Consider the following 25969-nt stretch of genomic DNA (forward strand, 5'->3'; position numbering starts at 1 on the left):
ATGTAATCTGAAGTATGTGTGAGGTACGCGCCGCATATTGTTCCTTTATAAATAAATAATGTGCGGGAAAGGTTTTTGTGCAACCGCATCATTTATACATCTGGCCCCAGGTAGTGAAAGGAATACTTATTTTGTGTTTCCTATTTGCATTGTCATTCTTTCTGAGCCTCAGGGTAAAGCTGATTCTAGAAACTCAGGGTTCAAGATGTCCGAGATGTGTATCTGTGAAGTTCTTTTTGTACTGGAAACGCAAATCCTCATCAAATACTGAAAAGAAAACCAGATATACATGATAATGCGACACTGTGACCTCATGCTGCACCCAGGGGCTGGCTGCTTGCTAACTTGCGTCTCTTTGTTTCCATTGGCTCGGCTGCCATCGACTTTGCCCTAATGTCAGAGGTATGACATGACCTGCAGGCATCTGTTCTCCTTCCCTGGAAGCGTCGGACAAACACACGTCATAAACATCGCACACACTTTTAAGACACACACACACCCCACACCCCTGTCTTGTGGTATTTCTCGGGTATCCACGGCCAGTGTCCTGTGGTGTGTCTCCTGCAGAGTAGTGTATGTTTTGTTTATGGTCAGTGACATGCACAAGCACTGTGGGGCCTAACTGAATGTGAGCACTGTCAGAAGAGATTAGCGGCATGTGTGTTTGTGTGTATGTGTTGGCTAGTTGACTGGTAGGGAGACACCAGTACAGATGGGGGCTTCAGATGTGATGAGCGTCATTGCTGGGCCTTCTCCTGTCCTCTTGGTTCAGCATCAAGAAAAACCCTGCTGCTGCCATCTAAACTAACACAAACAGCCCATCGGCCACACCAGTGTCCCCTTTGTCTCCTTGTCCCTGTGTCATACACTCTACCTCAGATACACACTGAGTTCAGTTGATACGGGTCTTAAAAAGCCCACGTTGTCTTTTGTGGACCGAAACAGCTGATAGATCTTGCCCTGAGTGGATCTTTTATCACTAAATCAGATTTCAACTGCAATTTAAGTTTCCAAGAATCTGTGTTGTGTTTGTTTGCTGGGAGAGAACACTGATTATCACAGCTAGCTTAAGATATTATTTTCATACAAAAAAATGAAGATAAATATGAGGAATAAAAGCAGATATGCTGCTGTTTTCTACCAAATTCCTGTAAAAATTGTTTACCTTTTAGAAGAAGTTTGGTAATTTTATTTATTCAATTTTCACCCAAGTTTAATTGAATTCAAACTAGGAATAACTTTGTCCTCCCCTGAAAATAATCCCTATCCATTTATATTCATTATCACATTAAACCCAACATATGGTGGGTGTTCTACATTAAATATGCATCCAAACAAACTGAATTATATACCTCTCATCAGAGATTAAATGTCAGAGAACTGATTATGTCCTCCCTTAACTCACAAACTTGGCTGCACACACACACACACACACACACACACACACACACTGGTAAAAGTGTTGTGATGGTGGGCTCGACGCTATAGGGGTTGATGGTTAGTTCATGGCCTTGCTCGCTCGATCAGACTAGGCATTTTGTCCAGACACTGAACAGAGCCCTCAATTGCCCTTAGGCCAGATCTCTCTCTGACTGTCTCACACACTTTGTGAGCCAAAGAAGAATCCTTATTATGTTTGTACCTAATAAAAAAAACAACTTTTTTCCATCCTTATCATATCCTCCTCTATTACAGAGTATCACCCTCCTTTTTTGAATCTTTTTCTACATTTGGATATATATTTTTAAGTTGATCATGATCTTTAATCTTTCACTCTAAATATACATAATAAATGCAGGTGAATGAAACACATGTTTGATGACCAGATGTGACTAAAGCTTAAAAGCAAATTTACCTAAAGGTTATTCCTACAGACTGTATATGAAAGATGGATGCGTCCACAGTGATATCTCTCATTGGTGTCTGCATTCTCTGCATTTTCAAGCCCGTAATGAATAAAAGTTTCTATATTCTGTCTCCATGTAATCTGTCAGATATATCACGTGTTGGTGTACAAGTTATCTTTTGCACACAATGCATTCTGTGACTGCGGCAGATAAATAACTTCTATTTAGAAATATTCTAGGGTTGCAATCCCTCTGAATTAAAAACATATCATATAGACTGCTGTCATGTTGTCTGTACTTTTGTTTAACCCTTTTGTAAATGTAAATTAAGCTCATTAAGCTAACCTGGTGGTGTGTATCCTAATTTATTTCAGATTTCCACAAGAAGCTTGTCAAAAGCGGGATACCATGGCTGATCGGATTTGGATCTGGAGTCTAAGATGGATATTTATAGATCATTGTGGGAAAAATGCATTTCCAGGATCTCCCATGGTTGAGAGATGAAGTGGGCTAACCTTTTGGACCTCAGACCATCTCCACTGTGATATTCAGGAATATACCACAATGTTTAAAAGGTGAGACATCTAAAGTAAATTACTGTAATTTGTAGAAAAAAATCTATTGTTTCTCTGGTCTAGAGATTATTTATTACATAGCAGATTAAATCAGTGTTCTTGGAAAACCCCAGGAAAAAATTAAATTGAAAGGCAGGGGTCCTCCTGAGGTTTAGTATTGTAACTGTTTTGCCAGGTTAAAGTTCCTGTCTATAAGCAGAGATTAGCACACCAGATGAAAGGATGGAAACATAGGGTGGATATAGAAATAAGCATTTTGAACTTGGGAAACAAGTCTGGTAACGTAAACCCCAATGAAGAGGTGGATTTCATATCTCCAAATGGGTTTAACATGAGAGAAATATGGTGATAAAGCTTATAGTGTTTTGGATGTTTTGGTACAATATATATATATTTTTTTGTTTCCACACAATTTAACCTATTTTTATGGTGCCAGAACTAAAGTACTAAGTTATCTGCTAATATCCTGAAACTGTACGGGTGCAGCACACAGACACAAATACATGTTAACTGTTGCCGAGTAACAGACTAATAATAGAAGAGTCACCAAAATTGGAGCATGAACTTCTTTGTAATATTTGTCAGATAATGGGCCAAAAGGCAGCAACAGCACAAACCCGTTCCAGCTCAGTAATTCAGAGGTAAGGTCACACAGCTATCAGCTACATCTCCTTGTGTCAGGACAGCTGTCAATCAAAATGGCTGCAGCCCTAGCTTTAAGCCTAGCAGAATCCAAATTCACGAGTTTAAAACAGAAAGAAAGAAATCCCCAAATCATGCGAGTGTCATGAAGATGGACACTCCACAAAGTCCAAAGCTTTTTAAAAATATAAAAACAACCTGGAAGCTTTTTGCTTTGATTTATATGCAAATTCTGTCTAAATTTCAACAAAAGTGGTAGCATTAAAAAGCTACAGTCAGGTTAGATCAGCGTCTGGATCAAATAGTAAGACGAGAGGGGAAGTAGATTGATAAAGAAATTGATAACATAAAGCAATTCATGTGTATAAGCTTACAAGGAGGAGGGCCAGCAGGTGATGTCATGTATCTGACATGTCACAACTTTCATGTTGGAACCACTTTTCAACCAAGACTAAAGTCAAGGAAAGACAATCAGCTAACATTGAAATATTTGCTAAACTCACTGCTCACAGAGTATAAACTGAGTTTCACATTTTTAATTGCTGTCTGAATGTATGAATGTTATATTCATACAGTGCATACCATCGAGTTTTACATTGGAAGAATTCAGAACAACCCCCCCACATGTCCCCAGATTGGCAGTTCAGCAGTTAAGAAGACAGATGAACTGACAGGTTTCGAAGAATTAATTTCCTTCCTCTTCACTGAAATCTGTATCTGTGATCAATATCTTGTCTCATGTCTTTTCTCCTATTTTCTCCTTTTGAAAGTGAGGTCCTGCCCCCCTGTTGAAATTTCTGTAAGTGGTATGACCCCAGCATATCTCCAACAGCTAATAACTAATAACTGGCTACCAGGGGACTGTGTGTCTTTCGGTGGGGGAGGGTAAATGGGGAGGTAATAATGCACACACAAGCTCAAGTTGTGTCGAGGTGATGTACATCTACTGCAGTAATCTTCAACTCTGACAGATCCACTGTGATGCCTTTGATTTTTCTAAACTGCATATTCTTTCCATATTGCTGTGACGCCTTAATTGTTTTAGATTAAGACACATCCATCTACCATTAGTAAATTTTACAGGCATTTCTTTCCAGTTAAAAACATCAACAACTTCAACTTCAATGAATATGATGTTATCGCAGCCTGTGGTAAGATGACTGATATCCTTCAACTATCCTCTACATTCAGTATGTAGCCCTCTGACATTTGTCAAACTTTTTTGTTTTATTCAATTCAAGTATTTGTTTTTGGGGGAAATGAAAAAAAATATGAATGTACAATTAAAATATCTGAAAATGTCTATTTTTTACATAACCTCATAGTACATTTACACAACAGAAATGGACCCAGAGTACTTTAGAGGCAGGTACATTTAAAAAAAAAAAGTACTGTTAAAATACATGAAAAGCTGTGTTTTACTGTGTTAACTAATTATTGTGGAAGGTAAAAATCACAGTGATTTAGTGATCATTAAAATCTGTTCAGAATTTGTAAATTGATAATGATTCACCTCATAGATCATGACACACTGCTGTCTTCTACATAAGCTGCCTTTATAAGTTAAAATATCCGTATCATTACTGGTATTGGCAGTACTGGTCCTGTATTTACTTGGTACCAATCAACACCAAAATTTGCAGTACTACCTATTCGTTGGATAATGAAATAATAATGACAATAGCTGAAACAAACAAGTGTTTGACTGGGAGAGATTATGTCCATGGCAAATAGTGATGGTAACAGGGTTGTTACGTCAAGGCACCGAACACTGTTCAGTTAGGGTCAGAAAAAGGTCATTGCCCTCATGGCAAAAACAAACTAATATTAGCTGCTGAGACTGAAGATGAGTCTGTCTTCAGTGCTGAATTTAAATATTTTGTCTATTCTAAAATTCCAACAAATGAAGAATGCTCAACTTTCACAGTATGGTGATTGATATCCAATCAGATGCTCCATTTGCCAAACAAATACATGCATAATGGTAGATTAGTTTGTAAAATGAATGCTGTAATTCTCTGCTTCATCTTATATTTTCATGACAGAAGACAAAATAATTATCTGATTATTTTACACAGTGTTTTGCTTTAGAGCCTTAGAAGCATTACACTTTCACTGCAACTGAACTTAATGGTTGTATTTAAGTTTAGCCCCACCCCTGCCTTATTCTATCTTAGCTCTGTTTTTGTCTTATTTACTTTTGGCAAGTTTTTTAAAATCACTGATTATGGCAGACTAGCTGTTTATCCTTTTGCTAGTTTTCATGCTAAGCTAACAGTCTCATGGCTCAAGCTTTGTATTGAAGCCAGTAGCCAAATGCAAGATTAGTAAGCAAAATGAGTGCAAAATGAGACCCTTTTTTGTGGACTTTTTGGATTTGCATGCTGCAGACTCATCAGTTGTCAGTCTATCAACTAGAAATGTAACAACCATGATGAACACAGGCTATAGAAACAGTGCACATTAAATCCCATACACACCAGGTTTATTTTATCTGAGTAAGACAGTTTTACTAACAAAATGCTAGCATACACACGTTTCAGCATCTAGTTATGGTTTGGAAAGTAGGGCTATATTAACCAACAAATGTCTGTGTGAAGCAACTAGTAGTGGTAAAGGTATAAACCCGTGTCATGATCCCAGGTTTTGTACCCAGTTTTCAGTTTGACGTTGTAGTTTTCAGGTTGGATATTACCTTTGCGTAGGTTATGTTTTCATTCTGATCTGGTCTTTACTGTTCCCCATGCCTAGTCTGTTTTTCTGTGACATCTCCCCTGTTTAGTCAGTTTTGTCTTTGTGTTTACTTTGGCCTGTCAAGTTCATGTGTCTTAGTCTTCCTCTTTTATTTTGATAGTCTCGTTTCCTGTGGGTGTTGTGTTCAGATTTGCCTTCTTCCATTGAATGATTCTGTTCACCTGCTCCTTCTTTTCCCCAGTTGTGTCTATTTCCATGATATCCCTGATTTCTGTTTAAGTCCTCGGTTTCCCCTGTTTTTCGTCACGTCATCATCATTCCCTCCTTGTGTTTTCGTGTGCGCACTGTTTGCTCAGTTATGTAAGCAGTAAGTTTTCAGTTTAGCCAATGCTTATTGTTGTTTTGTATTTCTTTCCCGAGCTTCACCAATAAAGCTGTTTGAGTTGAGTTAAGCCTGTCTGCAGTTTTGGTCCTCTCTCTGCCTGTCACCCTTACGTGACAACCTGCTACTCAATGTATTCCTGAAATCAAAATGGTGCTGTAACAGAGTCCATTTATTTTGGAATATCTCGATACTGCCACATCTTCAGCCACAAGGGAAGACATGACAACAGCAGGACTGGTACTGGTTGTGATTACCAACAGCCCCAGATTATCCCCCCTTTTGACTCTAATATACCATAATTTACATAAATGTCTTCACGTATTGTTGAATATGACTGGAAATTAGCTGTCAAGTCCATAAAGTCATTGTGAAGTGTGCTCTCGTATCACAGAACAAAGCTGAGGGCTGTTTTCCCATTGACTTCTATAGAATCACAACTCTTTTTGCAAGCAGAGGAACCACCTCCTGCTGGGAAATTAAAAAGAGTGCCAGTTTAAGGCCCTTCTTTGTTGGCTTTTCTTGGAGAATACATCTATTGTTCGAGGCTGGGACTAGCCAAAAAGCTGCTGTTATTTCTGACTAGCTTCTTAGCAAATTTACAGTGAAAAATGATATAAAAGTTTACTATAGAAATACAAACAAGTAACTAGATGTACCTGCCCACGAAATATTAGCTTAGAGGAAGCGTTGCTTCATATTCTTGTGTTAGTATGTGGGTGTCTCTGTGTTAGTGAGTGCATCAAGCTATATTCCAGAAGTGTATTCTCCTCTGAGTAACCTTGACCCGTCTGGAGAGGCAGCCTTGCCTCAGCAGCAACAGCAGCAGCTGTGTCACTTCAACTCAGCATCTTCAGTCCAACCTTAAGGGACCCGGACTGCCCGTGTCCCTGCCCAACCAGGATCCCCCCCACCCCAATGGAACGACCAGCCAGACCTCCCCCCTCTTACCCTCCACTTCTGCCCTGAGCTACCAGCAAACACACATTCATGCCCGCTGTCCGTCATGCATACTGATAAATGTGTTCACTATCAACAGCAGCAGACAGTGGCCTGGATGGCTGGCTGCTTGAGTGCTGACAAAGCCCAGACTCTGCTTACTTGGCCCTGCAGATACAACAGCGGTGAAGACAAACACTGGCCTCCAGCCACTCCCAGTCAGCTCTACATATGTCACATGTTAATGACATCAAGTCTATGGCCACCCACAGACGGCAGCGTACTTGAGGGCAGCAGATTGAGAAATACAATCTTTTCTCCTTCGAACATGAGTCTGATCCCTTCGCTGTGGCACTCACTGCCAAGAGTCTGTCACCTTTCTCCACCTTCTCCAGCCGCAAAGCATACTATCTGACACGATGAGTTTAGTTACTGAGTTATTTAGACTAAAATTTAATTCTACAACACAAATATATCATTAGAATATTTATGATACATGTTTTTCTTCCTGTGAAATAATGAATATTTGTAGCCTGGAGGTTTCCTCCGTTAATTAATTAAGTGAACTAGACTGAAAAGGGAAAGTAAAAGTCATTATTCTAGCGCATGAGTTCATCATTCTGCCTGTGTTCAACTGTTTCATGGGAAGCTTGAGAAGATACCTCTTTGTTTTCGTAGGGACTTCAGCCAAAAACACATTCCCTGCTTTAATCCTTATCCCATTAGTGGAGTGAGTGTTGAAAACAGTAAACAGCAGCCATGCTAGACTCCTCCATGTGCAGAAAGGAAACAGTGCGGCATCTTTTGTCAAACATGACTAATTCACTTTTGCCCTTTGTGTGTGTGGGAGCTTTGCCTTTCATATCGATCATGGCTGTGCCAACTGTTTGTTTTGTCTTTTCATATGATGAACCCTGGGCCCTGGGTGAGGCCCCGGCGGAGCTTTGCTCCATGCTAAAGGGCTTTTTGTGAGACAGTGTCACGCTCCCTCGTTCCGGCGAGGCTTCGCGTTTCTTATTATTCATGGCTCTCTCCCCGTTTGTTGAGAAGGCCGGGATCAAACAGGCAGATTTGCCACGCCTGACACCCCTGCTGCTGCAAGTGTGTGTTTTGTGTATGTGTGCGTGTGTGTGGGTGAACTCAGCTCGGACTCAGTAATGACAGGATTTGTTAAACAGTAAATTAATGAATAATGAAATATCCAGCACGCGCCTGCCTTGCCTGGAGCACAGCGCCCCGAGCAGGAATTACTCCCGACCGGCACTCGGCTGTCTGCATGCTGGATAACCTGAGCGTGCGTGTGTGTGTGCGCGTGTGTGTGTGTGTGTTGGATAAGCATTTTTACAGCCCATTGCGTGACAGAACGCCGAGGGGCTTTGCTGATGGGGGCATCCTCGCTCACTTCCTGGCTAAATGACAGGCAGGCAGATGCAGCCAGATGCAGACATAACTGCATATAGAAAGGACTGTCAGCGCTGCTCTCATACTTGCATCTATCAAATGTTCTCATTGTCTTCATAATCTCAGTCCCTGTTCGTAACTGGATTACCTCCCCCTAGTCGTGTAACTACCTCTGACACTTTCATAAAAATAAATTTTGCTTATCATTATCACCAATTCATCAGACACAAGTGATTTATATTGTATCGAGCTCCTGGATGGTTATTTGCAGTTTTAAACGCTCAGCAGCTCGAGAACCCTCCATGCACTGAGAAGTGATCACAGAATTGTGCAGAACTGCACAAAAAAGAAACAAACAAAGAAATGCATTTTGCAATTTACACCTATGATATTTAATGAATTTAATGAGTGTTAATGGAAATGTGGCTTGAGGACCTTCAGGGCCTAACACACTTCAGTCTTAACTGTTTGTCCCGTCCAACTTTTTTGTCTTGGACCTTAGGTTAGCACCTTAAATTTCTTCTACAATATCACAACAATATTGTAAACACTTCACTAATGCTGGTGCTCAGTTATTTTAGAAGCTGAAATTATTTCTTGTGTGAAAATATTGGGAAAATTGAATTGTTTAGTGTCTTGTTATTTGAATATGGGAGGCTGACTGGGACACGTTAGAACATTATTCTGTCTCCTCTGTAAACCTGGCTCTTTTTAAAAAATACATTTTCAGTTTAATTGTATATTAATCATGTTACACATGGATTCATGAGGTATTTTAAAATGGATGTCTGCAGAATTATGTGAGGGGAACATACAGACTGTTCAAATATTTGTTAGCAGTAACAGATGTGACTAAAACACACATCTAATGTTATAGCTTACACTTATTTTTGGACATCATTACACACTTTGTCTCCAGGTTGGTCAGATTTCATGTAACCTTTTAAAGCGAAACAAAACACAACACAAACCTCATAAACTACTACAAACTCTATCTGGTGATGATTTTTAGTACGTCTTTAAACTGTTTCACATCTGTGATAACTAATTAAAAAGAAATAACATTAAAAACAATGTTGGGAAAGAATTAAAAATCTAAGAAATGGCAGTTAGACACATGTACAGCTATGTGTCAGCTTAAACATGACTGTTATTTTCTGAGACTTTTACAGTGCACTGATCCTATACCATTACTTTTTGAAAATTATATCCTCACAGTTATGTCAAAACATAAATCTTAACCTCAAGTTCTATTAATCTTATAAACATTTCTAATTAATGGCGGCTTCTCAGTTCTCTTTGCATATTCTACACATTTGATCTGTTTCTTTATGCCTTTTTAAAAAATATTTTTTAACACCAATCTTTGATTGGTGTGCAGGAAACTCCTTAGAAAATATGACAAAAGAAAAATGCAAAGTAACTCCACAGGAAGAGGCTGAACTAAAGCAATAGAAGCAAGGTCCCATATACAGAACCAACTTTGTAGGCAATGGAAAAAGAAAACCCTGAAGTAATGTTTTAAGGAGAGAAATCCAGGGGTAATTATCACTATAAAACAGTCACATTCCATGCACAGTTTTCTTCTGTATGTCATTTTACTTTATTGCCATGTCTTTATGCTGTTTAGATTATTTTTTCAGCACCAGTGCTGCACTTGTCACACCTACTGCACACCTTTGTCCAGTGCAATCGTGTTTAATCCTGTTTCTTATAAATTAATTCAGCAATACTTTTTGTTTTCAGATATAGGTCCTTAAAACCGTAGGACATACAGTGAACCATCTGCTGCGAATCATTCGAAACACAGTCTATCGTTTTTGATTAACGGTGCAATGTAGGGTGACATTAAAATTTCAATTAAACTATTTTATATCGAGTGCCTTTAATTATTATTTAAATCGACGCTGTCACACTTATCGTGCGGTCTGAGCTAATTTGTTTAAAAGCCAAGTTTCTCCTCGCGTTTGTTGTTTTGTTGTTTTTGGCTTGTTTGTTTGTTTTTCCAGCGGACCTGCCGTTCTTGTGGCCACTGATGCTCAGCAGCTTCCTGCCTTTGTTGAACGGGAATCGCTCGCGGACATGCGGGTGCTGAACTCTGCACCTGCGTCACGCAGCGTTCCACTCTACGGGTCACAGTGAGCCCGCGGGCTCCCTCTCTTCCCTCTCTCTTGCCTTATTTTCTTCCTTCCACTGTCTCTTTTTCTCATTAGCTTTCTTTCTGTGGCCCTTTCTGCTTTTCGCTGCGCGTCTCGCGCTCACTCGTCATTAGCACACCGGCGGTAGATCCCCACCGCAGAAGAGAAGCGAGCCCGCGAGGCACGATTCTGTTCCCCATGTGCGCGTGTGAGAGAGAAGCCTCTCTCTGAAAAAGGGCCTCACTGGCTGGAAAATACAGCCAATTATCTCCCTGGAATAAGACAGTATCCATCATGGTGCGTGCATGTGCGTGCGCGCGGGCGTGTTTTCAGACCTTGTTGCAATATATGGACATTTTAAACCTCGCAAGGCTATTACTTATAGAATAATAAAACAGCAATAACAGCATGAATAATAATAATAAGAATGATACGTTAAGGGTATATAATATTCATGACCACAAAACAATCAATAATCAGCAGTTTCTGGGAGTATATGTAGTTCATTAAAGAAATAAAACCTGCCCTCCTCAATTAGCATTACAACTCCAGATGGTGTAACCAAACAGCAAACAATTAACTTGCAGTTATGCACTCACAGGCCGTTTTAATGCCTGGTTAATTAGGATTAAATTGGCTCCATCCCTCTTTTTGAATTTATGTGCTGACTTTTTTATTTGCAGTTGCAAAAGTTGCGCCTTTAAATATCCGTAAGTCCAGCAGTTTTCTCGTTTTATTCCTGGCAGAAAGATAAAGATACTAAAAGAAATACATGTAGTGTCATACCCCTTTGCAATTTAAATCTGTAATATTTAAATGGGAGAAAATATAGTTTAAATGTGGTCAGGGGACCTGTAGGGCCTAACACACCTTAACCTTAACTGCTTATCTTGGCCCTAGAGTAAGGGCTTTTCAGTTCTGGAATCTACGTGAAGCTCTTAAATTACCTCACAACTGCAACAATAATGCTGGTCTTTTGGCGTTTTGCTCTTGTAAAAAGTTGTATTTATTTCTCCTCTGAAGATGGGGAAAGCTGTGAATTGATTTGTCTCTAATTTTTGAGGGAATTGCATTGTAAAGTTCCTTTGTCTCCTTTGTTGGCCCAGATTTCCATATTTTCAGTTTAGTCCTATAGTAAAAAAACAGATGCAGAGTCGTGTTCCATTCAACTGTTTTTAAGGAATGTATTCAATATGATTGACACGCGTATCTCTTGTTATAGATAAGGTCCGAAACTTCCCAATGTAGCTTGCCATCGCCAGTGTGTGAATGTGTGTGTGTGAATGGGTGGATGACTGGATATGTAAAGCGCTTTGGGGTCCTTAGGGACTAGTAAAGCGCTATATAAATACAGGCCATTTACCATTTTACCATTGCCATAGCTAAATCAGTAACCATCGATAATCTCTAAGGTAGTGAGTTTTGTTGTGTTATCCTTTTAGAGTGAACAAAACACTAAACACAAAACTGAAGGGAAGAAGACGGAGAAACTTGATGCTAATGTATCTCTAAAATTTGGAATACAATTTGTCAGTGTAGCCAGTCATTTATTTGAGTGGTTCGGTGTTTTTTTCTTTTTTTCTTCCTACACCCAAAGATGCCTGACCTGTGAACCTGACTTATTACACATTGAACAACAGTGTTAAAATCCTGGCATCAATCCACTTCCGGTCATTCAGAAAGTTGAATTTTCTTCCAGAAAGCTGCTCTTCTTCAATATTTCATGACACAAATGAATACAAGTTGAACCCCAGCCTTTACTGAGACTCTGCTTTGAAATTTCCCTGGAGAAAAGGCGCAGGCTGCACACCTCGCATAATAAAACACATGGTTTATTATCAATATGATAGAAATGAAATCACTGGACAATTAGAAGCATGTCTACCCATCATCAGCACCATGACAACAGCTCTATAAGAACAGAAAAACACTGGATGAGTCCTGTCCCCCAAACGGCTCACAAAGGTCAAATCACAGATTAATAGGCCTACTCCAAAATAGCTGGCGCACCTATTTACACAACCATCCATTTAAATTAATATAAATAAATATTTACACACATAAATTAACACCTCTCCTCCTCTCCTTCCTCTTGTGTTAAATAACCAGACAACCCTGTTTCACATATAGATTGCTCATCACCCAATCTCACAATGCTTTTTCTGTGTGAAGACAAACACACACACACAGACAAGCACACACTCACTCAGGCACACAGACACAATGTTGTTTGTTGGCTGCTCACAGCATCTCAGTCTCACAGGATGCAGGCAGGGGGAGCGAAATGAATGTAACACAGTAACCACCATGTCCTCAGGGGAATGAAAAGAACGTAACACAGATGAAAAATCCCTCTGTGCTCTCTGACACTGGCCCACGGGTGTCTTCCTCTGCCTTTTTCTCTCTGCCGAGCCTTCCCCTTCCTCCTCCACCTCAGCCCCGTGCGTGGCAGGTCAGTCGCAGGGGTGTAAAGCTAGAAGTAACGGTGTAACGCCTCTGTCTGTGTGTCTGCCTCCTTCTCAGCTCTCGATCATCACTCCCCTCCTTCTCCTGCTTCATTTCCGCTGCTTCTCCTCTTTGTCGCCGGTCTTGCCAGCATCCCCGTGCCGGTTGTTGGGAGGGTTGTTGAGAAACATCTTGTCGAGTCCTTTGAGAGCCTCGGTGAGGTAGTTCTGCAGGGCGGTGAGTGCAGCGCAGATGGCGGGCGAACCAAAACCATGCGTGATTAAGGAGAAGTGGGAGAGGCAGCTCTGGATGCCAGGCTCCAGGATGGGGGTGGGCCTTGAGTTGCCCAGGGGAGTCCTGTCCTGGGCCAGCAGGTCTGTGAACTCCTTACACAGCTGTCTGCAGGAGAGAAGACACAACAAGACGTCAGGAGGGAGCTCTGCATCATCTTAGGCTTTCCCCAAAAGGGTTTTTGGAAAGCTGATATATGACAAATAACTGCCAGTTTGCTGTCATTAAAACAAAACACTGATGATTTATTCAGGATTTCCTCAAGAAGGTTATTAATGACAAAGCTGACACAAAATGCAGAGCAGACAACATCATATTAAAAATCTCTAAAAGCCAATATTCGAAAATTACCACACAGGCACAATAAAGAACATCCCTCAGAGCCCAAGACTTCCTTGGGGCCCCAAAACATTAGCTGCACATAATTAGATTTGAATTTTGATTATTGAAATTCTTTGTAGGCATTTTTAACACTAGAACTTTATAAAGTAACTAACACTTTACCTGATCCTACAGTACTTAAGACTTTCTGAGTCCCATTCCAGATGTAAATTGTGCAGGCATGCCTAATTGCAAAATGTAACTAAATGTCCCCCAAGAGCAGACTGAGAGCTTTCTCAGTGACAGTGAGGGAATTTTGTTGCATTGATTGCAGACTTTCCTCCAGCTCTTCTGGAAACCGCAGTGAATACAATCAGTTCATATGCTGGAATCACATGTTGCTATTTCACAGTTCAGTGTTTGCAAAAAGAAACAAATTGACTCAAATCTCCATGCTGGTTTGACTTTCACATTTTTGGAAAATCATGCCCTGTAGCTGTGGTTCTCAAACTGTGGGTCATAAAACCACAGCAGGTGGGGTGAGGAAGAGGGGGGGTGGTATGAAACTAATTTCATTGTTGAGTTTGCTGACACAATTGTGCAGTGTTTTATTTTTTTCAAACTAAAATTCAAGTTGGATCATTTTTTATTTTTTAAAAGTGTGGGGTGTAGAGTGTGATTCCACCCCCCCCCCTCCCCAGCTTTTGAAAGGGGCACATCAAAAAAAAAAAGTGGGACAACCACTTCCCTGTTGAAACACAGCTCAAAGACAGTAATGTTGGAGGCATGAATGCTAAACTGCAATGTTAGTTTTAGACTTCCCTAAAATGAAAGCAATACCACTCAAACTAAAACTGCTTGCAGAATAGAGCGCTGTGCACCGAGTAGGCTGCATTAAGTTTTCAGCAGTTTAGTAGACGGCTGAAATAATGCAAAGCAAACTGTATAGATGCGAACTTGGAAAAGACCCCCAAAATTATTCAGAACAGTTCCAAAACCCAGACTAAGGAAATTCTTTAGCAGGTCCTAAAGGCGGCACAGCTCTACCCACCTTTCCAGAAAGGAAAGAATACATAAAACAGCTCATTTTATAATTTGAAAAATTGAAGCTTATTTTAAAATGTAACGCATTGGAAGAGGAAGATGATTGTGTGTGTGTGTGTATTTTTAAAATTCCATTCAGTATTATTTATTTAGAACAAATTGATAGTAGCCATCATTAGTGTTGCGTAATCATATCCCTCTAAATTGAAATTTACAGTTTTTGTTTTGTTTTGTTTTTTTGTCACTAAATGTTTAGACTCAGAGAACATTTTTCAAAAGCTAAATTCACATATTTCCATAGTATGAGGATGAAGGCTAAGGTTACTTATCATCACTCAGAATGACCTAAACCTCACAGAGTAATGTTATATATTAAAAACCTCACGACCTCACAGAGAAAAACCCACCACTCTGACGACTCCCTTTTGATTGTGTTTAATGAATAAACTTAACAGAACAAAAATTAACCGTATTATGACTTAAGGGGAAAAAAATCATGCTTATACCTTTATTTTTTTTAACTCTTTCTTTTTTTCCCCAGTGCTCCCCCCGTGAACCCTTACATATTTTCTTTCAGTTTTACCTTGTTTAACTCTGTTTAACTCTCATGAACAAGGCATGAACATAAAAGCAGTCTGTGATTAACACCTGCACCTGGACACAGGGAGAGCACGAGTTCAGTTCTAGCATGGGTGTTTGTGTTTTTATGTATATTACAAGCATTTTACCATTCCCATTTCCCTATTTTTGTAGAGAAGATAAACATTTTCTTCCTAACTACTTTTGACACTTAAAGCATGTATTGAATTTACATACAATTCAGTACAATTGAATTGTATGTAATTCAATCATTCTCAAAGATCAGTCATTCTGATCTATGAGGATGTGAAATACAGTGATATAGCAGAACCCAGAGAAACAAGGGTAATTTCAAATATTGCATATTTCCATAATGGAGAAAATGCATACCCCTTCGGTGAAAATAATGCAAAAATCATCCGATTAAGAGTTTTCTAAATGAATAACTAATATTTAGATATAAGAATGTGTGGTTAGTAACATGGATCTTAATTTTTTATTGGATTTCAAATGCAACTGTAAAAGAAAATAACCTATTCACCTAGTTCTCCTTGTTAAATCATCCCCTGGTTTTAGGCTCACATTTTAAATTCAAGAGACCTCCTTCTCCCTCTTCCTCCCCCCTTTCACAGATTCATACTTGCACAGCCCGTGCGCACACACCCTGTAAGCGGCCTAAGGGCAGAGCTCCAGCAAATGAGTGACAGGCTGTGCAGGCCGAGCCCAGCTGGGGTTAGGGGAGTAGAGAGGAGAAGCCGCCACCCCGGGCTACACTCAAGGCTCTCGCTGTTGTTTTCTGACGACTTGAAACACTCCACTGCTAAATAATGAATTTCTAACAGGCAGCACTGATGCACAGTATTGGAACAGGTTTCAATCTGAGCATCAGACATCCACCACCAAACACATTGTACATACTGAGCACCACACAAACACACACTCACACACACATAGACGGACAGATGGTTTATGCAGGCCAGCAGACAACAACACTTATGCAAGCTAAAAATATAAGCTTCCTGAGTGGAGGACTTTTATAAATTAATTTCAAATCTTCAACACTTATTTAGAAAAAAAAACCTATCTTGCCCATGTGCACTCAGAAGAGCCTTAATTAAATTCCAGGATCTCTTAATTATTAATAAAAAATATATCAGTACAAGTAACTTTACATTAGTGCAAATAAAACAGATTATCTCTAAGACCAGAAACTGAGGTCAGATATAGGAACATCAGGGTTTGTGTTTATAGGCTGTGTTAATAGTGCCCCACCTCACCTCAAGATTATTCTGTGAAAAAGCTGCTTGTAAGGAAGCTAATGTGTGCACAATTTGTCCTGATAAAAAGGGTAAAACTGATGTCTTGTTAATTTTGGTTTAGATTCTTGGCTTTATTTTAGCTCATTTCTCAAATACTTGACCTGACTTTAACTGCCCTGTTTTTTCTGCATTGCAGTTTCCCCCCCCAGTCAGCCATTTAAATACAAGTTAGATATAGTTCAGTGGGTTTCATTAAAAATATCACAATTTCCTCTCCAAATGCCACTAAGGCAGAGTGGACTATAGAATAAGGAACAGAGTATAGCAGGGGTTCACACCCTCTGGGTTTCTTAAAATGGACCATAAAGACCTCAGGAAATGAGACTGGCCTTAATTTCATAATAATTTAATTCTCCCTAAATGTACCTATTTGCAGAAAGTGATTACCCTGTGCTATTCAGAATGTATGTGTAAATGTTATGCAATTTCAATGGACAACAAAACACAAGGACAACCGAAATGCTACCAAAAGGCAGTAATGATGTGTAAACCTTGTCTAATGGGAAAAATCTGAAACATTTAAATTGCAACAAGAAGTCTGAATTAGAAGCATCTGAGACATATTGGACTTTTAAAAAACCCAAACATTTAACTTTATTTCTCTTGTTGCTCTTTTGTTGTTTGTTGGATTTTTACTCCTTGATTTTTTGCTGACTTGAAGTATTGCAAGGTGGTTTAGGGCCCAGTCTTTCTGACACCTTACTTTCAACAATGTCCTGCTGTGTCTGAATGTGTCCTAATACTAAAAAAGCCATTTGAATTATAATTCAGCATTACGTTCTCGCACTTCAATCCCATCATCATCCTCCATCCACTTCTATATGATGCAGTGCAGACAGTCTATATCCTGTATGACAGAAAACACCCATAAAGGCTATGAGAGAACAGAATCTAATCAAACGCTCCATCAAACTCACTTTGTCGCCAGCAGCATGTTTTTCCGTGTGTGCAGCTCGTTGGGGTCCGCGTGCTGGCGGTTGAGGTACTCGCTCACGGCTTTGGTGGGAAACTCCGTCTCGCAGATGTAACCGAAATCCCGAGCCAGGTGGACCGCTTCACCTGTGGGGGAAGGTATTAGATGTCTTATATATTGCAACTGTAAAGATAAGTATAAATACAAACGAACAAGATCTTTCGGTTCACGAGATACTGGCTTCAAAAAAAGTATGAGTATTGTCAGGCGTCATTTAATTATTCTTATGATCATTTTTTAACTCATTAACGTCACTGAAAAAAAGCCCTATCTTTTTAGGCAGAACCCTCCCACAGCTGTCCTCTCAGCTGACTCAAAAACACTTAAACTGTTTTAAGTTTTTTATTTTTTATTTTTATCATGTAGACTAAACATTAGTACCTTTTACTTGCTGATTAATATTCAAAATGATCCACTTTATTTTGGGTTATACTGTACAGGCACGAATAAAACATTCGTGCAGTTTATATATTTAAAAGTAAGTCGTCATCACTCAAAAGAAATACTTTCTTTAAAAAGTAAATTCACGTTACCTGTTTGTAGTAAGACACAGGCACTCGGTCTATATGTTGGTGTAGCCAAAGGCATGAGCCCAACCTCCAGTCTTTAATCCGTTAATTTAGCAGCCTCAAACACATCTATCGGTAATGAATATTTCCCTGGCTACATTTTAACAGACATTTTATGAATAAAGGCGCATTTTCACGCATGACTTTTATAATCCCAGATTTTTGCAATTCATATATTTTTTTCTCGAGTTTTCACATGATAGAAACTTTTTTAAAAAAGTTATTTTTTTCTTATATATTTTTTGATAAATGACACTATATCGAGTTGTGCTCATAGCCAGAAATCCAGTTACAGGGAGTTGTGGCGGTGTAAGGGGAAAGCAGAAGGGGAATCCTGAAACTCTTGAAAACAATAATAAAAAAATAAAAATAAAATAAAGATTTGGCTTTTATCACCAAAAAATGAGTCGGTCACCTTCCACGAGAGATGTTAGTAGTGTGACATTGGCAGCTTTGCGTCTCCCAGCAGGTAGATTCAGTCCAATCTTCTCCAGCTTTTCTCTCAGGCATTTCCCACCGTTTTTAGACTTTGCTCTGCAGAAAAAAGGAGGAAAGCATATGAACTGTATTTAAAGTAAAAGTTACGGCGCACACATGTTGGCGAAATGTCATAAATCGCTCCAAATTAACAAACAACATATTAATATGTGCTCTGGACAACATTTATTTAGCTTGATCTCGTCTACCAGTTAATGTTAAAAAATCTATATGGCATAGCTTTTCATGCTTCTCATAGTCTCATTAATAACTGCTCCTGCAAATTAAATGCACACAAGTTTTTTCCTCATAGTTTCTAGAGGTTATTCCTGAACTCCACGTTGTGCGTCAACATGCTTTAAGGCTACATCCGTACCTTCTCAACACGCCCCCCAACAAGGAGGCGTTGAGGCACTCGGGCGGGGACAGTCTCCTCTGCACTTCACCTACGGTCACTTTATACTTTGAAGTGGAGCTGAGCAGCGACAGGCGGCCTGGTACCGAGCAGAACACCTCGTTTATGTTCACGGTCACTCCTCCGATCAGCCCGTCCTTACCGAGCATCAGGGAACCCACGTTCTTGGGTGGCATGGGGACTGAAAGAGGAAGGTTAGAGTGGATTTCTTACATAACATGCTTTCACATTCAGGGGGCACAAGTTTGAAATCTTTACATCACTCCTCTGTGCCAAACTTTGCTCAGTGAGACCACGCGCGCAGGGGGCGGCCCTGGCCTAATGAAGCACCCACGTGCCGGGCATTTGCTGTTATTTAATGTCGCGCGACATTCTCATTACAGCGTTATCGATTGTTGATTGGCTCACGTTCTCAAATCACATTAACCACCTCCCTGTCTTTTCTCCACGGCCGGTTTAACACCCACCAGCAGCACTGGATGCTTCTTCATCCCGCGCGCTAATGCTCTTGTTAATGTCGTGAAGTAAAGGGGAAACCGCCAGCCAGCCTGCCTCGTGGATGCGCGCATATAAGGGCCAGTGCGAGGGGGTTTTGATGGCTCCACGGGGGATAATGCCGCAGATTAGCTCTAAACGAGCTCACGAGATCTCCGTGAGCGATGCCATTTATTACATCAGCGGCTTAAATGCCCCGCGGGGAGCTCAGTCACTCAACATCCCGTAACTAAATCACCGCACATCATCAGAGCGGCAGCGTGGCAGCCTGTCAGCGACACACTGCCTGATAGTCAATATACCAGGGTCGTTACCTCGGCTTCAGACTCCTCATCCCGACCCCCAAAATACGAGAAACTCCATGAATAGACTCGGCGAGAACGCCTTTTCCAGTTAAGGTCACAACCATACTGATCATGACATTTCCCGAGGGACTGGACCGGAGGTTACACACATATCCATACAATAAATCATTATAATTCATAAGAACCTATCCAAATATCCCAGGAGTGAAGAAACCCAAATAAATTGTCTTGAGAATAGAGCGCGCGTATTTCCTCTTTCCACCTGTGATATTCTTCAATTATTACTATATATATATATTTTTTTTTTAAAGTAAGGCCACATTGCCCAGAGAACAGAGATGTGTGTCTTTGTATTAAAGAGAGAATGTGTGTTTCTACCTTTCTTTATCACTGATTGATCCAGGATGCTCGTCCCGTTGGTGTCATCAGCGGTCTGTTTAAAAAAGAGAGAAGATAAATGCAAAACATTCAACCCTGTTGTACACAAAGTTAACCAGTGATTTACCTGACAAGCCTCAATCACACAGTCCAGCAAAAACAAAAAAGAAAAAGAAGAAAAAGAAAAAATATTCATGTAAGGTTTCAAAAGGAGGGGGCGGAATACACGTTTGAGCTATTTGTTTTCAGACATCGGTCCAATCTAGCTCATAATGCAGTGCTTTCATTCATCACGACGTGGTTAGAAGAAGCTATTCCCACACATTCAAACCCCCATCATTCATCAGTGTCATTCATCATCTTGCCAAATAAATTGTTAAATAGACCGGGTGTTGTCACGAATGCGTCACAGCCAAATACAAAGAAACAAATATGCAAAAACAAATTTATATGGGGGTTAATAAATGCAAAACACAAACACGGAAAGCCCGAAATGAGAATCTATTGTCGAGGTTAAATGGCAAACAATTCGTGATGGCTGTGCCCTGAGGGGGGAAACGAGTAGAAAATGAAAATCCTACACAGCTTTACAATAAACCTTTTTCACTAAGTCTTTAGTATCTCGCTCTGTGAATTTATAGCGTTTTAGCAGCAAAGCAAGACTCTAAGAAAGGAAATAAACAGCAAGTAATAATAATAATAATAATAATAATAATAATAATAATAATAATAATACATATTGCGTTAAAAACGAAAGTAAAAAATATTCTTTACTTTGTTATAATTTAATCTCATTTAATCTGCGTAATTTGTTATCGTCTTTGAAAACTATGTCTAACGTGTTAAACTATATTAAAATGAAATTTTAAATAAACCGCGAGGAACATTTAATTTACTGCCTAAAGCCAGAATTATGATGCTTTATTTGCAAACACATGTTTCTCTTTTGATTTAAAAAAAAAAGTATTTCTTGGGTATCTCAAGTCTTTTTTTTTCTTTTCTTTTTTTAAGCTTTGAGCCATCCGTTTGGCTACAGCTGCTGTGAGCATCCAGCCCTGAGGGAGCTGCCCCAAGTTCACTGACCTTAACTCTAAAGGCACGAGAGTCATGCGTAGACAATGAACAAGACAACTGTCAACATATATCCTTTCTTTTCTTCCAGTGAAAATTGGTTTCCATTTTATTTATTGCTTATTTTTGGGTGTTGTAAATGTGTCTGTTTTAGTTCAATTGAAGTGTTTTTGTTGTCAGGGGAAATGGGGAAATTCACCGTTATAATATACGTTGTTTATATCTACAAACTATGAACTATTCAATAAATTGTGAATAAAAGTAGGGCGAATTTTCTCCTCGATGGTTCAAGTCTGAGGATTTGCCATTGTCTGCCTGTTCTTAAACATGATTTCTTAAAATTATATGACATAATTGGAGCAGGAAAACCTGAAATTATGTTATATGTGCATTCAATCTCTGCAAATCTCAGCTGTGCCTTTAACTTACCGGAATATCCTCCATACCGTGCAGCCCGTGTAGCAGTCCGTCTCCCATACCAGGCTCCAGTCCGGGGTGAGCGGAGTGAAGAAGCACATCAGGCCGTCTTACACCTCCGTAGTCCCGCCGTGGGTCCAACCCGGATAGCTGGGGCAGCGAGGCCCGAGGCTGCGCCAGCAGAGCGGAGCTGTCCATCCGGTCCCCCGTGGGGTCTTGCCGCTGACGGGCTCCCCATGCTCCCTGTTGGCTCTGGTGCAGGGAGTTCAGGGAGTATGGGTCGCTGACGTGGGAGTACGGATCCTGGCTCTGGTAGTGAGCGAGCGGCTGGTACGGCGGAGGAAAGTACGGCGGCTGGAAGTCCGAGGAAGGCGCGTGAGACAGCGGTGGCGCGCTGGAGTAGGGTCCCGCATGCGACACTGAACCCAGCTGGGACAGCCGCGAGCTGTGGCTCGAGACACCGTCATGCCGGTCCTTGAACAGGATGCAGAAAAGAACAGAAAAAATTGAACCAGTTGTAGAACTGGAAGTACAATATAAAGAAACGAAGGCCCAAGATCATTTTGCAAATTGCCTCTGGTGATGTAGCCAAAGAAGCCTAACTGGCACTGAAACTCCTGAACAAAAACACATAAGAGCCTGGAGGAAAAAAATGTCACAGCCTAAATTAAACTGTCTCACAACTAAAAACCTGCCAGCCATATCTACGGGGTTTACCGTTTGCGTAAACGAATTCTGAAATACTCTGAAGAAAACTCACCGCGGTGGAGTAAGGATGAACTAACATCTGTAAACCTTCTGCCGGTGTATCACAAGCGGGTTCACGGTAGAATAGCGGTGTAGGACGGAGCGTGTAGGGCCGATACAGCCAAAATCATCCCAGGTAAGAATGAAGAGTATCTGCAGGCACGGCCCGATCTACAACACCATACAGAACCTTCCTCCGCCCGGAGCTGCCACCGCTCTGAGTGTGAGCACCGAGCTCCCTCCTCTACCCCCGGTATACGGTGTAATTGTTATTCATGACTGAGACTTACAGGAATATTAATGTGCGCGAGGCAGGGGACTGGCGACACATGGAGCGTGAAGCCTTTCGCGCAACCGTGAGTGACGTTGAAATTCCGTGGAGAGCCGAAACGACGCGCGAACAGCAGGAGATTGAAAGAGGACTCTCTCTCGCAGGAGAAAACGAACAGGGTATCCAGACCCGTGAGGAATCCTCTGTCACATAAAATACCGCTCTGGGGCCCCTTTATATATAAAAGCTGACGCAATAAAGCGCACTTTCTTGCCAGTGGAGACACTTTTGCGCAAATAATTTTTCTGTGCAAACAGACTTTTTACGTTAAAGAAACCAATAGAAGACAATATGGCAATAAAAACAGGCCTTGTTGGGTCGACTATGAGACGATTAACAACAGGTTTTCAAGTTCTCTTCCAGCCGGGTTAGTCAACGCCAAACAAAGCGGAAATGCATCCAATAAAGAAAAAAAAGAGAGAGAGAAAAGAACTTTGAGCTGACGCACAAACCCACAGTAACCGCAAAAGAGCGCATTAGGCACTTTCAGATTTTACTCTGACTTTTCACCCCAACTTCACCCCACCACACTCACACTCTTGAAATTTTAAGGCAGCTCAAGTCATATTGCAGCTGCCAACCGAAAACAAACGCACACCCGAGACAAGGCAGGACGCGTGAGGGGCTCGTGTGAACTCAGAAGCAGCGATTAAACTTTGCATTGTAGACCGTTCAGCCTCTCCTCTTTGCCCTCTTGGGTGACTTGTTTAACAACATTATAGCCTCCCCTCCCTCGCGCCGTGGGAGAAAAACCATGTGTGGCACGAGACAAGGGCTTCCCACCGGGCTCAGCCGAGGGGCCTCGCGAGCTATACCCTTTCTTCATCTGCTTTGTGCTCGAGCCCATTCAGCGCGAGCCGGGGCAGCGTTTTCGCCCCCGCGCGCGTCATATTTCTCACTTTTTCTTTCTCCTTTCCCCTCACCGTTTTTTTTAAATGATTGTTCTGGGATCAAAGCCAAGTCATTTACATACTCCATAGGCTACACATCATCACCCTGCTCTGACACAGCGGTTCTCCACCTTATTTGTCTTTCGCTGTAATTTAAAAATGTCAAAATGAGCTTTTCATTAGTTACTGGGTCAAGTTGAGGTCCTGGGAATGAGCTTATAGTCCTTGCACCTTATTATTTTTTTATTATGTTAAAAAAGATATTTAGATTGCTTTAAATATTAATTTACCCCAAAGCCCAAAGTAAAATCTGACTGATTACAGCCCTCATGTAGGCAGTGTCACATATCTTATGTACCCAAAACTGAACACTGCACCACAGCGACAAGCACAGCTTAAAATAATGTGAGCACTTGAAATCATTTCAGCACAAATTAATCCGTTTTATGCCTGAATAAATCTGTCATGTGCCAAATGGTTCTCCAATTCATATTCACAGTCATCGCAACATGAATACGAGGCCTTAAAGCCTCGTGGAAAACACTTCACTCAACAGCATCCAACAAATGAACTCCAAAAGCATGTCTAATAACTTCATTTAGTCTATTTCCCCCGAGTCACAAACAGCTGGACGGTAACGTTACCTCATAAATATCTTCATACTTGACATTCTCAACTAGTTTCCACAGCATGGTCGCTTCTCCGGTGTCGGTAAACCGAATGCAGCCAAGTGAAGAAGGGATGCCTCAACTCTCTCTCTCTCTCTCCCTCTCTCGCTCTCTCTCTCCCTCTCCCTCCCTCCCTCCCTCCCTCCGCCCTCCGTACCTTCAGACAGGCTTTGTGAATGGGGAACCCCTGTATGGACTCCACTGCTGTAACATAATAATAATAATAATAATAATAATAATAATAATAATAATAATAATAATAATAGGGCAGGTTAAAAGCAGCAGGTAACTTTAATACACGAGTGTGGTGTGTATCTTCGTACACACAGCACTGAACCACTTATAGATTGTTTACTTGTTGGACACTTATGCAACTCTTATGCATTGTTAGATTTTTTTTGTACCTTGACTTTCATCTCTTTCACTGTAAATGTTTGTAATCATATGTGATAAAAAAAAAACAACGAAATTAAATAAATAAAAATGATTAATTAGGTCGTTATCTAATGGAGCACTAATGGGATACTTAGTAGATTTCTACATACACATGTGACAATGCGATAAAGTTTAATTTTTTTTCTCAACATTTCTTTTGCATCTATTTCGTAATATTGCTTTACATAAAACATACCCTTAAAATCCATATATTTATGTCTTTTACTGTGAGTTAAAAAAAAAGATTTACATTATGATGCTATACGAAACAAACAAACGAACAAAAAAATCCCAAAAACTGCAGTCTTCCTGAGGAGTTTCATGGCTCTAGGAATACATTTTCCAATGTTTCCTTCTGAGCCCCATTGGAGGCATGAACACCATCCTTCCAAAAATATGATGATGTTTCCTCAGAAAAAAGAAATCCCCAATGAGTTGATGGGTTGATATTTTTTTGTTGTTGGATATGTAAGATTTATGTCATTTTCACCAACATAAAACTGGTTGATCAGTGAGCTCTTGTGCCTTGCATTTGGTTTCCTTCACTCATCCATTTGAACTGTTCCCTCTGTACAGTTGCTTGCATTGGAGTGTTTATACTCTGCTATAGAAAGTTGTCTTTGCAGGTCACAAATAAACAGACCCAGCAACATGACTACAGTATAAGGCTAAAATCTGCACTAAAGCAAGAAGGATTTTTGCACATTCTCACAGAAATGGGCTGCCATGTTTTAGTTTTACTAACTGCTTTAAAAAAAAATTAAACTACAAGCCACATTTACTACTACATTAATACAGAGCCCTGTTCTGTGAAATTTAACTGCTTCGAATCACCAATTAACCAATTAACATGCAAGTCTTTGGACTGTGGGAAATCCACTCAGTGACTGGGAGAACATGCAAACTCTGCACCGATATGAACCAGAAACCTTCTTGTTGTGAGTGTTAACGACTAAACCACATCACCCACGGGGCAACAGAGCAGGGTTTAAACAACACCTCAAAATTTTTCAGATGTGGTCATTTATTGCACTGCTATTTAAATTTGGGTATGATGTGACACCATATACTCACAAGTTCCCATACCATTGCCTTTTAGGGAAAAAGATTGGTTCTGATAAACAGTGAGGAAAAAAATAAAGAAACAAAAATCTTTGGAATAATTACAAATCCACGATTAT

The 25969-nt window shown here is 40.4% G+C and overlaps 1 protein-coding gene across 4 annotated transcripts; it reads right to left on the reverse strand.

Moving 5' to 3' along the window:
• Nucleotides 1–12432: 12432 nt before the first annotated feature.
• tfap2b (transcription factor AP-2 beta) lies at nucleotides 12433–24400 on the reverse strand. 4 transcript variants are annotated; one of them, XM_005737258.1, is made up of 8 exons: nucleotides 24330–24400; nucleotides 21730–22191; nucleotides 20357–20365; nucleotides 20230–20284; nucleotides 19013–19232; nucleotides 18575–18693; nucleotides 17535–17676; nucleotides 12433–13462 (listed from the first exon to the last, which is right to left on the reverse strand). In XM_005737258.1, the coding sequence occupies exons 1-8, from the start codon at nucleotides 24375–24377 to the stop codon at nucleotides 13174–13176; spliced, it is 1344 nt and encodes a 447-aa protein (XP_005737315.1). In that variant the 5' UTR covers nucleotides 24378–24400; the 3' UTR covers nucleotides 12433–13173. The 4 variants fall into 4 exon arrangements, with proteins under 4 accessions (XP_005737315.1, XP_005737318.1, XP_005737317.1 ...); XM_005737261.1 differs by lacking the exon at nucleotides 24330–24400 and adding an exon at nucleotides 22478–22856; XM_005737260.1 differs by lacking the exon at nucleotides 20357–20365.
• Between the last annotated feature and the right edge of the window lie 1569 nt (nucleotides 24401–25969).

The sequence above is a fragment of the Pundamilia nyererei genome, unplaced genomic scaffold (assembly GCF_000239375.1).
Source record: "Pundamilia nyererei isolate P.nyererei 1_Seehausen unplaced genomic scaffold, PunNye1.0 scaffold00074, whole genome shotgun sequence".
In the NCBI taxonomy this organism is placed as follows: Eukaryota; Metazoa; Chordata; class Actinopteri; order Cichliformes; family Cichlidae; genus Pundamilia; species Pundamilia nyererei.

Bases quoted from the DNA above. Each gene is read 5' to 3' on its own strand.
- tfap2b (XM_005737258.1), bottom strand. From the start codon at position 24,377: ATGCTGTGGAAACTAGTTGAGAATGTCAAGTATGAAGATATTTATGAG. The intron at 18,694-19,012 runs GTACGGATGTAG...TTTTTTCTGCAG, and splicing joins TTGGGGGGCGTGTTGAGAAG to AGCAAAGTCTAAAAACGGTG. The intron at 17,677-18,574 runs GTGACCGACTCA...CTTCCCCCACAG, and splicing joins ACTAACATCTCTCGTGGAAG to GTGAAGCGGTCCACCTGGCT.